A 14216-nucleotide genomic window follows, 5' to 3' on the forward strand; every position below is an offset into this window, starting at 1 on the left:
CTCCGACCTATCTAGCTTCACGGGTGTAGTACGTATCCCACTAAGTCCCTTAATCACCCATTTTATGGCCTGGTAGGCTCACATGAAGGGCGCAAATTTCGCGTCGTTGGCTGCCCTAAAGGTATTAACCATTTACTATTGTTAGTTCTTCTTCGTAATCCGCTTTTTTTTTTTGACGAAATATTTCTTGAGTGTTTCGAACCGAATTCAGCAGGCATTTTTTTTTATGCCTACGCGTATTTTCCTGCTGATTTCTGGCAAAAATTTCGGCACTGGTTCCAATGTGATTGCCGGTTTTGTTCACGGCGTCAATTTCGTCGCACTTTCGTGACGAAGTTCGAATAAACTTGCCTAAAGCTACAGCTGCAAAGCCAGAAGCGCGGCTGGATGTGCTTTGCGTGCTTTCAGAAACATATAACAAACAGAAAACTATGATGGGCACACGCAGTAATTCTCTATAGTTACCGACAATTAATGACAATTCAAGTGGAGCCGCTCCAGCGTTGACACACCAGTTTTGCAAGCGTACGCTACAAACCGCCAAACTCTCTTTCAAGCTGCAGTGACGACAGTTGTCTCCACAAGGCAAATAAAAACGCCTAGGTTATTGTACTATCCGTGCTTCAGAGCGCTGAACTAGCGTTCTTCTGCAGATACGGAACAAGAATGATTTATTTGTTTATTTCAAAAACCCTCATGACGCATTCGGGAGAAGAGTGGATAAAGAAGTGAAGCAAATAAAAGATAAAAAGTGGGAGTATAGCCAGGAATTGTAACAGTGCTCCCTATGCCGAAGATTACAAATTATAGCGGGTGCGCTTCCGCCTGGCGAAACTGGGAGAAAAAAAAAAGGAAATAAAAACTGACCAAACAAACAACAAGAAGACATCAAAAGAGAGCGCTCATGTGGCACTAAAAACCATGAGGAGCACAAGTCATGAATGGGCAAGAAAATTAGGCCCTTAACATTTTGTTAAAATGCTCGTAACCGTCGGTGAGTCTGCTGTCAAATGATTCCACTTGGATTGTGCAGTTGAAATTAAGCAATTTTGGCTAGCAGTAGCGCGACCATGTGGAACGCCCCAAACGGCAACTTCTTTTGAGGTGCGCCCTGTAGACAACCTTCTGGCTGTCCTGCGACGTGCGTTTGACTTTCACTCGTGCATTACGATGGTCTATGCCCTGCTCCACTGCATGCCAAATGGAAAGTCTCCTTCATATCCGCTGCGCAAACGTAGTCTCCTCTGTCCCTATACACATTGTAGCCACACTGGAGTGAGTGACAGTGAGAAAGTGAGTGAGCGTGGAACGATGGGCGAATTAATATATTGCCAGTGTTGGCGGACACCAGAAAACCGGTGAATTCTCTTAAGTATTAAGTTTGCTAATTAATATTTATTTATTAACTTTTCTAACTATTAGAGTTAGGCGCCTAGTTGCAGTTAGAGATTTGTAGCCGGTCGTCAATAATAGCCATATTAGATTTTAGAATTTCAATAACGCGATTATCCTTGGCGCTGTGGCTCGTCAAAATCTGGTTACATTGTGCCAAAATACAGGCACTTTCTAGAAGCATGCACTCAAAGTAACCTCTCCAGTGCATCTAACTAGTCAAAAAAGACAAATTTTGTCGAGCTACGGCGCCAAGGTTAATCGCGTTTTCGAAATTATAACAACTGATATGGCTATTACTAACGACCGGCTGCAAATATATAATATTTACTAATATTTACTGATATTACTAATATTTATACTAATACTAATATTTATTTATTAACTTTCTAACTACTAGAGTTAGGCGCCTGGTTGTAGTTAGAGATTTGTAGCCGGTCGTCAATAATAGCCATATTAGATTTTAGAATTTCAATAACGCGATTATCCTTGGCGCTGTGGGTCGATAAAATCTGGTTACACTGTGCCAAAATACAGGCACTTTCTAGAAGCATGCACTCAAAGTAACCTCTTCAGCGCATCTAACTAGTCAAAAAAGACAAATTTTGTCGAGCTACGGCGCCAAGGTTAATCGCGTTTTCGAAATTATAAAAACTGATATGGCTATTACTAACGACCGGCTGCTAATCTATAATCGCAACTAGGCGCCTAACTCTAAAAGGTAAACAGTTATTTATTGAGAATATCCGGCTTAGCTTAGTACTTAAGACGATTGGCCAGTTTCCTGGTGTCCGCCAGCACAGGTAATACTATGCCGCAAAAGCCGTATTTTTGCCCCAAAAAGCCTCTTTTTGAAAAATTTTTGTAGCTGTAGCTGTATAGCGAGAAGCTGTATAACAGTAGACAACACTCCCCGTGGCAGACGACTAAAACTCCAAGAACAAACTACGGATTAAAAATGATTGTCTTCCAGCTGCCTAAACACCTAAACAGGTTACATCATAAAAATATTGACATAATTAGTATACCGATCCGTGACCTTTGTAAACATTTCCTGTATTTCAAAAATCAGTCTGGTTTTATAATATTTTCATTTTTCCTTTTGATTCAATGTTTGTATCATAAGTTTGTTGTAGTATTTTTGTTATTGTGGTACTGTTGCACAATAAGCATTCTTTGTTCCCCTGATGCCTTTGTATATGTAGGGGCCGAGGGCTCGTCAAGCCTTGCTGGCTTTTTTCCGCGGCCCTTTTCATCGTTGTGATGAATAAATCTCTATTATTATTATTATTATTATTATTATTATTATTATTATTATTATTATTATTATTATTATTATTATTATTATTATTATTATTATTATTATTATTATTATTATTATTCGTAACAAGCGCATTGTTTGCCTGCTCCGTCTTCAAATAAAAATTCAGGGGAGCACTTTGTTGACCTAAAGTGCGGTGAGGCGAAAGCCTTTAGCGCGGTGCTGCTGCTTGTGTCACTGATGTGTGGTTAATATGCTAATTAAGTACACAATTGTTTGTGAATCTTGAATGCTGGAGACACTGGAGGGCGTTTGGGAGGCATCCGTCTGCTTTGACGCCTTTCTGCAAACACTCTCCAGCGTCCTAGACCAGGAGAACTCATACGCGCTGGCAGAAAGTAGCGTAGCCATTGGCACGCTCGGCTGTGGAACGGAAGCATCGTGCACAAATATTTCTTTTTCTGGTCTGACTAGAAAAAGCATGACACCTCTGCTGACAACCTTCTGCTGACAACCTTCTGTCGACAATGATGAGGCATTAAAGGCTTTCGCCTTAAAAGCATGTTTCTTTTCTCGTTCGGCTTTGTGCATGGTTGTCTACTTTTGTTGTGGTTTGAAGTAGCGTTGAGGAAATTTGCACTAGAGCTCTCGTAACCTGCGGCATTGTGTCGCGATGTATTGCACTGCAGCGCAAAGAAGGAGCCGGACACGTTCTTCAACACGTGCGTCACGATCATCGCCGTGCTGATCGTCATCACGCTCATCTGCATGGCCATCATCTTGCTCAAGTGCTTCTCGAGCAGAGACAGTAAGCGAGCCGGGGTCCCAACGGCCTCGTTCGGGGCGCATGCGCGCTTCGCTACTTTCTCACAGCGAGCCTAAAGAGATGAGAAAAAAAAGAAGTGAACAAATTCATGTATCCGGGGAATCGCCGGTCTTTGCTCAGTAGCAGTGATCATGCATGAGATTTGCCCTCTACAGAGTACTGAAATCGTTGCGAGAGAGAATGGAATAGACCCGTTTCTAAGTATGACTAGAAATGGATGTCTAAAACAGTGTTCAGCTGATGCTTTGTGAGGCTGTCCTTGCTTCTTTTTCAACCTTGGCATGAGTGAAACAACGCTGGATCAAAAAAAGGGAGGCAGAAATACAGAACACACGGGGAAATATCCGAGTGATTTTTCTGTGCTATAGCTTGAGAGGAAAACGTTATATACAAATAGTGCCCGTAGTACAAACGTTGGAAACAAGTAGTCTAATTTCTGCAAATAACCAGCACCCTGTGGTTTCCGCATTATGGCCTCCGTTGTCATTTCTCCATTAGCCTTTATACTATACTAACACTACTATACTACAATCAAGTAGACAGAAAAGTTTTCATAATTTTCGCATTCACACGAGCCAAAGGAACGACAGTGCCAGATGTATTAGCATAGCAACTTTTTTTTTTTAACGCCAGTCAACAACTTAGCCCGAATAGGATAGATCGCTTTTGAGAGCGGAACAATATGCCGCATGGCAGAGGGAAACTTCTATGGAGCGACCCAATGCTTGATCTTAGTGCACAGAAGCTTTGTCAGTGAAAATCTATTATCGGACGAATACTGGCAATCAGTGTGGTAAGTGTAACATATCTACTGCCAAGTCGCAGAGAGCGCCGAATAGATGTGCTTAAAACTTCAAAACGGCCCACTATACTCCCCGCGACGGTTCAGTGTTGATCCTGTCAGCGAAGACGATGTTCGCGAGATCGATCACCCGCTACAGCGGTCGCAATTTAACCCTTGCAGTAAGTAACTTATTATTTTCATTTGGGAGCAAAAAATTAAATTCTAACACTTGTAAGAAGAAAAAGCATTACTATCACACTTCCAGGGAATTATTTCTGAAATTGCGTTCGTGACCTCGCAGTGACTCAGAGCTTTAGGGCCTCAATGACACTTATGATGATTAATTTATACGGACATGAAGTCTGTAAAGAAATAAATTAGCACATTTTAGGTCCTCTCATGCTTGCAAATCAAGCAGGTAGAAACGCAGGCTCACCACAGCTCTCTTAAAAGCGAAGTGATGTAGCGTTAGCGGATTGGGCAAAGACAGAGTGACGAAGCAGCATGTTTATTCGGCATACTAGGTCGTGCCGAAGAGAGCGATCCATCTGCGCTAGGGGTTTTCATAAAAATAAGTGAGCGCAATGGTAGTGACGTCATTCCGCGGTGCAGTCAATCGATGACACTACACAGAGGCGTATGTCCTGAAAACAATGTTCCGCATTCATTTCGCATGCCTGGCTTCAGATCGCACCGCGTGACTTGGCGCGCAATGTTGAAACTATAAACTGCATCTTTTATTTGGGGCTCGAAGAGTAACCGCGAAACTCAGTTACGTGTCCATGTGTAGACATTACAGAAAGAACTGCCGAGGTGCCCTGCAAAAACGCGATCAAGGCGGAATGCTGGGCTAGTTGGTGTGTCATCGTTAATTAAGACTAGCGCATAAAACTAGGACAAAGACTTGGAAGGAGACAGGATGAGCGCTAGGGCTCGTCTTGTCTCCTTCTATGTGTTTGTCCTAGTTTTATGCACTAGTCTTTGAATTAGCAAAAACGCGAATTAAAGCACAAATTTCTTTACATAAACTCGTGCTGTCGAATTTATCCATAGTCCCTCACTATATCATGTTCCCCACCGCCGATTTGTAGCTGTAGCACGTCAAATGTGCACCTTTTCTTGATATACCGGACGGATTGATCTCCTGTTAAAGGCACACCAAGTCGTAAGAATCGTTCAGTAGTTAGGAAACAAAATATCGCGGCGTTCAAGGCAAGAGCTTGCTGTCGAACTGTGAACAGAGAACGGCAGAAGTGGATATATGCTTCCATTCCCTTTGTTCCACTTCCTCACATACATTTCTCTACCACAGTCTGCCCTCGCCCAGAGGCCCCGTACAACCCGTACACCAACACGGCGCTCTCCTGCAACTCCCAAGAGTGCCGTAATTACGGTGAGACATTCAGCTGCGACACCCGTATTGCAATCGTCGTAGCTTTCGCGCAAGCGTCCTGGCAGTTGTTGACGGTGTGCACTGGCTTTGGACAAGGTCACCTAGACTAGGGAGTAGTCCCCCACACTGCCTCCCTTAATCATTTTATTGGTCCTCTCAAAAAATTTAAAAAACAGCATAAAAGAAAGAGAGAGAGGGAGCCCGGACCTGGAACGCTTTGCCGGGCTTAAAGCCAAGTCAAGATGAATGAAAAGGAGCTAAACATTGAAATTAAAAAAAAAACAACACATTAAAGAAAAAGCTAGAAGCAAAACCAAAAGCAACAAAAACAACAGAAAACCAAGTCACAGTCAGACAATCAAAAAAACAGTTTGCAGAAGGTGGTATGGAATGGGGAGGATCCAATCGATTCCAGGCACGTCGCGCGCAAGACCAGATGACGTCATGTCGGCGCACACCAAGTGTTAACGAAAAAGATAAGTTAAAAAAGAAGGTGGGAACTGTATGAAGTCGACCGCCTGTCTTCGACACCACGCGGTGGTGACCACGACGGGTGAATAAACAATTTCAAAAAATCACTAATAACTGCTGGACACGGCTCATCTGAGAAAAGGCGTTGCTGCTGCCATGCTCCGCAGTGGACATCTTCCGTTCCAGCCTGGTGCCGTCGATGGAGCCGTGCGAGGACTTCTACGAGTTCGCCTGCGGCGGCTGGGTCAGGGGCGCTGTGGTGCCGCCGGACGAGGTCACTACTAGCGTCCATTCGCGCCTGCTGCGTCGAGTCGAAGACGAAATAGGAGGTGAAAATGATGGGGAGACCCTAACCGAAAGGGCTGCATTCGGATCGCTTAGATGGTTAAATCGCCGTGCTTTTGATCTCAAATGATGTGTGCTAGTTGTTCTGAGGGCTGACCTCCCAAATTAGTAAAAATCGGATTAATGTTTCGACCTAAATTCAAAACCAGAAGGAATTAAAAGTGCCGCAGGGCTCACTGCCTCGGGGCTAAGTGCGTTGTCTCAAGCATAAGTCACTCAAAGAGCAACAATTGCTCCCTCATCAACAAACTGCAAAAGGACATCAGACACCTTAGTCTCTCCACACTCCTAAAACTAAGGATGCATTTTGTACCGTGTTACGCACTTCTGGCTTTAGTGTAATGCCAAGGTTTGCGCCGACTAACGTCTACTCAGCTGTTGTTTTTCGCGTTCTGCGATTCCCTCTTAATGAAGTGCATGACTGGACTTGCCGAGGCAGTTTTAATATGGAAGCTCCAGCTTAGAGTTTGTTACAATACCAAGAGCGTTGGTGGCTTGGTGGTAACTATGCTATAACTTCCTAATAATGAGGCGATGTATTAGGTTGCACGGGAGTGGAAAAGTCTTCGTTCCTTGCGAATGTGTCCTCCTCCTCGGCGTGTGAAATGAGCGGTGAAAGGTGGTTTTTAGGAGCAGTCCGCACGAAATTACTCCCTCTTGTATGGGGACCTACTTGTTGCATGCAGAAATCCTTAACAACACCGTGGTAACGTACCGAGACCAGACGGCGACGCAGAAGGCGGCCGCACTGTTCCAGTCCTGCCTCAATGTCGGTGAGTCTGCGGCGACCATAATCACTGTTATCATCAGCGTGACTACGTCCACCGCAGGATAAAGGCCTTGTCCATACCTCTCCCAAGTAACCCTGTCCCGTGCCAGCTGCGGCCACCTTATTCTCGCAACTTGTACAGAACAGGGTTAATTGTCAGCTGCGGGGAGCACAACTTAGCTTCTGCTATCGCATGCACCGGAAATTACATGGCTTATTTTAATTGTTTATTTTTTCTACGTTGTGAAAATAAAAAGTGCGCAACTTTGTGGGAGCATTTGTGGCAGCGATTTTCAGAAACTGCTATAAAATTGTCACTGTGACATCCAGTGCTTCGTTTAATCCGACTCATAGCAGCCGCCACGGTGGCTCAGTGGATATGGCTCTCGGCTGCCGACCTGAAAGACGCAGGTTCGATCCCAGCTGCGGCGGTCGAATTTTGATGGAGGCCGAATTTCTAGAATCTAGAAATTATAGAGGCCGGTCTACTGTGCGATGTCAGTTCACGTTAAAGAACCCCAGGTGGTCGAAATTTCCGCAGCCCTCCACTACGGCGTCTCTCATAGCCTCAGTCGCTTTGGGGCGTTAAACCCCAATCAACCATAACCCCGCCTAACAGCAGGTTCTACTGCTCGGAGAATAACTGAAGGGAAACATGCAATGCAGGTTATGCATCTATTCTTGCGAAAACAGTACCGATTCGCTTTTACTAGTTCTGGGATTGCTTCGTGCACGAGGCCGGTAAAAAAAAATTCTTGAGGTGCTCGCCTAGAAATACAGTTAGCGTTTAAATATTTGCCGAATTTTTCTTTCGAATTTTTGCAAAAATTTCTCTGGAAATACTGCACTAACACAATGCTGCATCGCCCATTATGGCCAAAACCGGGCACCTATCGACGCTCTCCTGTAACTATAGAATTTCAAAACTTCTCGCCTATACAAAAACGTTCTTTTCCTGGATCAAGGATAACATGGAAGGGAACAGGATCCTTCTCGGGCGGCCATTTTACTTAGAAAATAACATTTTTCGTGTGATGAATATCAACTGGTTCTTCGAAACGCGCGCTCTATTTCTGCTGTGGCAAGGCAGCAAAATCACGCGCGTCCAAGTCTGGCCAGCCAGACAGCACAAAACAGCTACAATAGGGGGCGAGCTTGCTCAGTGCCCGCGTATCCATCACCATCGTTATCATCATAGTCAAACCAGTCACGTCACGTTCACAGCAGGAGTGAGGTTAATGGACCTTTTCCGAATAACGTCCGGTGCATGCGCCAAGCCTCCTCAGCCATTTCTGCCGACCATGACCGGCGAAAATGACGGAGGAGTTCGCTGCACGCGTTCATCTACGAACTACATTTCTTCATTCAACAACGCGGCCAACTGCGGAACAATAATTAGGTGCAGTGCTAGCATGCCCTACGTCCTCGCAGAAGCACGCGTGGCCCCGCAAACAGCGGTTCCAAGAAAGGAGATGCGGTCAGGCTCTCCAGCCTTCTTTAATCACGGATTAAACAGAGAAAACGCAGTACGAAAGGAGTGTGCACAGATGACTCACCCCTATGTGCTCTATGTGCATTATTGCAAAATAACTTTCGCGAAAATGATTCAAGGAGCTTTCACGACCCGACCGGGCAAACGTAATTCGTCTGGGGGCCTTTAGAGTGTTGCGCTGCTGAAAAAAATGTTGGTGGTTTAGCACGGATAACCGCGAAATATTGTGCGAAAGCAGGTTTTTGCAGCTGGACACCAGCACCCCGTGCCTGAAAGCGCGATCGGAAGCGCGTTTCCTCTGTTACGCACAGAAGGAAGTTGATCAAGACGACGACGTGCAATGCACAGCGCGAGAGTGTGTTGTAGCTCAACACGAGGCGTGATCGGAGGCGATAGCATAGTGCTCTCGCGTAGTGGCCAACGAAGCTGGTCTATTCGAGCTGCCACGGGTTCAAAACCTATTCGCGGCAATATTGCTTTTATTTTTCCAGGTTTGCCAAGGTCACCCTCATTCAATTCCTCGCTTATATCCCGCATCACGTGACTAACTTCAGAGGCTTCACCACACACCGGAATTTTCTGGGTTACGATTCTAATAGTACTTGCGCACTAAAAAGGCCCATTACTATCTCTCGCCCTGTCAGCCGTGGGTACCTTTTCTCAGTGAATTTTGCAATCTTACATGACTAACTGCCGCCGCCTGCTATGTCGACGTGCTCTTGGAGTTCACTTCTGAGCAGAACGGACTATCGGTTGCATGGGTTTCCGTAGACATGCGCAACAGCAAGGGTACGCGGCCGCTGGAGGAGCTGCTGTCGTACGTGGGCCTTCCGCGGTGGCCCCTCCTGAACCGGACGGCCAAGTTCCCCACCTACCTGATCCTGGGAAACGTCATCCGGGAGTTGGGCCTGGACGCCATCGTGTCCGTGCGCGTGGGCCTGGACTACTACGACAGCGACCGATACCTGGTCTATGTGAGCAGCACTGCATCAGTCTCCGCTGTCGCGTGTGGCGCGAATTAGGGTGCCTCGATCCAGCTTTCTTTATAGCGCGAGTGGTTGATCAGAGCTGCTTCGCGGGCGCCGTGAGTAACAGGCAGCGACGTCCTCATGAGAAAAAACATGTACAGTATTGCATTTACGCAAGTGCCGAACAAATCTTCGAGCCTCAAACACAACTGCCGGAGAGAGTGAAATGTGCATATAGAACGTTGACACGGCTTCGCGAAAACTCGGTGCAGAAGGAAGCCTCACATTTCATGTTCTGCGCCTGTTAAAATCGTGATGGCGAGTACATTGTCATGCACATTTATAGCACGCAGCGTTAAATTTCTCTTTCAACCCTGAGTGGAGAGCGAAAACCTTTTTTTTTTGTTGTTGCCGAATTCCTCCTCGGCATAGCAATGAACTCATGAAAGGCGTAACGAATCGCTGTCACGAAACAAAGATACAGACCCATTGGGAACCATGAGCCTGGTAGTTAACGCACGGCGACTTAGAAGAGAGATTCAGCTAAGCACGGTCCGCGGCCGCTGCCGCGATCCACGATCGACCACGCGCCACCAGTGCGCACGTGCTGATTGGTACCGACGCAGCATGCCCGCGCGCAGCTAGCCGTCACCTTGCGGCATCTCGTGCGCTCAGGATAACTTGCACATGCGCAGTGGGTTCCCATGGTAGTGGATCGCGCTATGCTAAATCTCTCTAAAGTCACAAGAGAAACAGGCTTGCGTACATGGATGCGGCTTCTGATGGCACATAAAAGGAGCTTCTCGCGCAGCGCTTTGCGTCATTAAGCGGACTTTGAACTGTGTAAGCGCAACGAAGGAAGAACAAGCCCCGAGAAAGACTTGGCTAAGGATTGATGATGATTGCTTTTCCGGCTCCCAGATGTCGCGAGAAATGGGGGTCGGATACCTAGCGCACAGCCTTAGCTGCCGTTTCCCGCCCGTACACAGATCGGGCAACCTTCGTACGGCGTGGAGCCCATTGTGCTGCGAGGCCGCTACCGGTCGCCCTTCTTCCGCATTCTTCACCGCTACAAACTGTACATGTACCGCTGCGCGCTGCTCATGGGCTCCAACGTGGCTGCCGCCGACCTGGTCAACGAGATCGTCATCTTCGAGGCCAAGCTGGCCGCCGTGAGTCGGACCTATTGCTTTGATCTGTCCCGCCTCGCCCTTCCTCTCTTCTTCAACCACCGACGACCTTTATGCGTTACCGACCCCTGAGTCATTTCTAAGGAGACACTGTCTATCCTGGAGCACATCCACTTTATATCAATACAGCTGCAACTAAAGAAAAAAATGCATGACCTTGCCGCTCGTACTGACACTGTGCGATTGACTTGCGCGAAGAGGTGCAGGCAGTAAGTTAATTTTGGCGCCGTAGTGTTGCAGCTACGACATTCAATTTTTCATTTTTTAACCGCGCCCAATTTGCGTAGCCTTTTGCTCATGTAGCAGGCATTCAGATATATCCGGTCTGAAGCGTAAGCGCTGTTAGTCTCCATGACCATGAAATTCCAGTCGCCGAGCCTCCTTCTAAGTACGGTGGCATTTTTACCATGGTATGCTTGTTTCTAAGTGTTGTATGAGTGATTAAGAAAGCACGGCGCTGCTGCACGAGTGAAATCGACATTGACGGCTCGAGATAATCGTCCCTCTTCCGCCAGCAATCCGCTCTAAACAAACGCCGAATGGTTAGCTCGGTTTATACAGGTTGTATCAGCGTAACATAGACTAAGGTTTTAAAAAATAACGGCCACGTAGCTGGTACAGAACTGAGACAACAATGATGTGGTTGGTTGGTGAAGGAAGGAGGAGCAAACAAAACAAATTACCTCACGAAAGGAACTGACGGTCTTTTGAGTTTTGACAGGCGAGGAAATTTTAGATTGGGAACTAATACAGAGCGGGAAATGGCTCAATTTTTTTAAATAGAGCCAATTTTTCTGAACGCGTCTTACACTTCCTAGAGGAACCGCTCGAAACTACACAGAAACACGAGAATGGGTCAGCTTGAGGGCGCGTTGACGGCGACTGAATCATCGTAACTTTGGACTTGCCTTTGGTCATCCAGCACCTCTACGCGTTCTGGCCTTGTATCTTTGCGAAAATGTTTGATGTTGGGCTGATGTTTACCTTCGTAGATATCGGAACCGGAGGACGTAGCGCACAACCCGAGGAGAGTCTACAACCTGATGGCTTTGAGAACGCTCGAGGGTGCTATTCCTGAAGTAAGTTTCGAAGAGTTTTCAACAACCGCTGGGAACGGGGTTAAAGGCACCTGCGCCCACCGTGATATTGCTATAACGTTGTACCTTCAACACACATTTCGGATGTAACTTGGATGGTAATTATACATCAACCATGCATCGACTAACTTCGTTGCTTGCATCTACTAACTTCGTTGCAAGCGGGGATATGATGCGAGAGCATTCCACCATTATGCGACCCTACTTACATGAATTCGCTCCGCATGCGAAGTTAGTGGGAATGAAGTTATTGCTCTACTCAAGAAAACATCACAACAACGCTCAAAAAAGAATACTTAGGGCCACGCGGACTTGACGTGCTACTGGTGCTAACCTGTCGTGATATGACTTCAGTATTTAGAAGCGTGTTTCAAATGGAAAGCCTGTTATTCACACGCACTTAAATATTAATAATTACTGTCAGGCATTGCGTTTCTAAGAACGCTTATTTACTGACATTTGTTTATTGAGCGACGCCCAGTGTGAGATGACGCTAGTCGTCTGTAAGAGGGCTAGCATGCGCCATGTGAGTTTATTCCCCCCTTCCCCCCTCCTTTCTCCGCGGCTAAGGAAGGGGGGCTTCGTCGTTGAGCGGGCCCCAGGGAGATATGGGGATGCGCGCGGTCTCATTAGGAGCGCCCATCTTTCTGTCGCCTTTGGTGTCGCCGCTGCAGAACCCGGAGAGCCCCCGGCGGGGGGGCTGCGAGGAGAGCAGCAAAGCGGGCTCACCCAAGCCTCCCATTGTCCCCTTTTGGGGAAGGACGCGTGTTCCTCGCCTTTGTGCCAGTGCACAAAGAACCAAGAGCTTAAAAAGGTCAAGCCGCCGTTTCATCTTACGCCGACAGCTCACCGCGGCTCCACAAATACCACTTGCGGCCCAATTAAGTTTCGGACGCTTCGTTCGGAGGTTCGACCGCTTCTCTTTTGAGAAGAGAACACTGCCGAACGAAGCGGGGTCCGGTGCGTCCGGATGAATGGGAGCTGTGGGCGGCGGTGCAGCTGGCTGGCGTCCGGGATAGCCCCGAGGCTCGACGACAACGCGGACTCAAGAAACGGGCCGCGCGCAGAAGACGCCGCCGCACAAAACGAGCACTGCCACCTGCTTAATTGGGGACAGTGGCGGCCGCTTGACTGATGTCGCCGCCCCGACCCCGGAGGACAACTGGCGGCTTCGGCAGTCCATTGTGATCCGACTCTTATCGGAAAGTGGATCTGCGCTCCCTGGCGATGTTTGCGACAGTCGCAGCTGGGTTGGGGCCGACAATTGCCCTAGTGCCGGGAAGCGTCAAGGTCACGGGTACTGGGGAGACAGACGTGGGAGTGTCTTGCTATGTTGTTTTGTGTGTTTTGCTCCTTCCTCCTTAGGGGAGAGAGTTGGTCTGATATAGTGGGAGTGTTTTGCTATGTGGTTTGTAAGTATTTTGCTGTTCTTTCCATAGGGGAGAGAGTTTGTTTAATACGGTGGAAGTGTGGGGCGGGGCACGTAACCCAGGGGGCCAATCCGTGTGTGTGTGAATTCTTGGAATGTACTATGTTTTAAGGGAAAAAGATGCCCTTTTTACAGTATGTACATTTGGGAGAGAGTTATGTGCCTTAAGGAAGTTGGAGGACGGGCCACACGGCTAATAACCAATCGTGTTAAGAGTTTGACCCGATTGGATGCTGATGAATGTGGGTCGGGCCCATGTGTCTTTAAAACTGGGTCCCGGAGCCCGGAAAAGAGGTTCTGGCTACGGAGTTAGATGTAACGCATCTTCGGCTATGCCGAGTAGGGGCCTCCCCTAAATGTTAGCCAGTCCCATGTTGTTGTTGTGCTACCTCACTGCTCAACTTGTATATATATGTAAACTATTGTATATAAAGCTTCAAGTTATATCCCCTGCAAGTTCTCTGTTGTTTGCAAGTATAATCTCCTATAGACCTTCAGCCTTCAAGTAATAACAAGCCGTCTCCGACGGGGCACCCCTGGTGCAAGGGAAAGAAGAAAAAAAGAACCTATTCGCTTTTGCTATCAGAAGGAAGCAAGAGCGAAACTTTACTGGCGCAGTCGACAGGATCCTGTTGCTATCAGAAGGAAGCACAGGAAAAAGGGAAGGCAAAGAAGGGGAGACGTCCAGGCATCAACAAGTCGAACATCGGCGGTTCGGGAGGACAAGGTGCAGGCGGAGAGAAGCGGCAGCTGTCGAGGAAGCCAGGCCTGGTCATCGGAAGTCAACTGACGTCGGCAC

The 14216-nt window shown here is 47.3% G+C and overlaps 1 protein-coding gene across 1 annotated transcript in view; it reads left to right on the forward strand.

Annotated features, from left to right (window-relative positions):
• The first annotated feature begins 7158 nt into the window (after positions 1 to 7158).
• LOC149362859 (neprilysin-1-like) overlaps positions 7159 to 14216 on the forward strand; it is a 34669-nt gene continuing 27611 nt past the window's right edge. The window contains exons 1-4 of the mRNA XM_089569832.1: positions 7159 to 7245; positions 9505 to 9707; positions 10691 to 10873; positions 11884 to 11970. Coding sequence (XP_089425958.1) covers positions 9507 to 9707; positions 10691 to 10873; positions 11884 to 11970 — 471 coding nt within the window. The 5' untranslated portion in view covers positions 7159 to 7245; positions 9505 to 9506. The remainder of the gene's footprint in view (positions 7246 to 9504; positions 9708 to 10690; positions 10874 to 11883; positions 11971 to 14216) is intronic.

This window comes from Amblyomma mixtum, chromosome 2 (genome assembly GCF_055824585.1).
Source record: "Amblyomma mixtum isolate Tamu chromosome 2, ASM5582458v1, whole genome shotgun sequence".
NCBI classification, from domain to species: Eukaryota; Metazoa; Arthropoda; class Arachnida; order Ixodida; family Ixodidae; genus Amblyomma; species Amblyomma mixtum.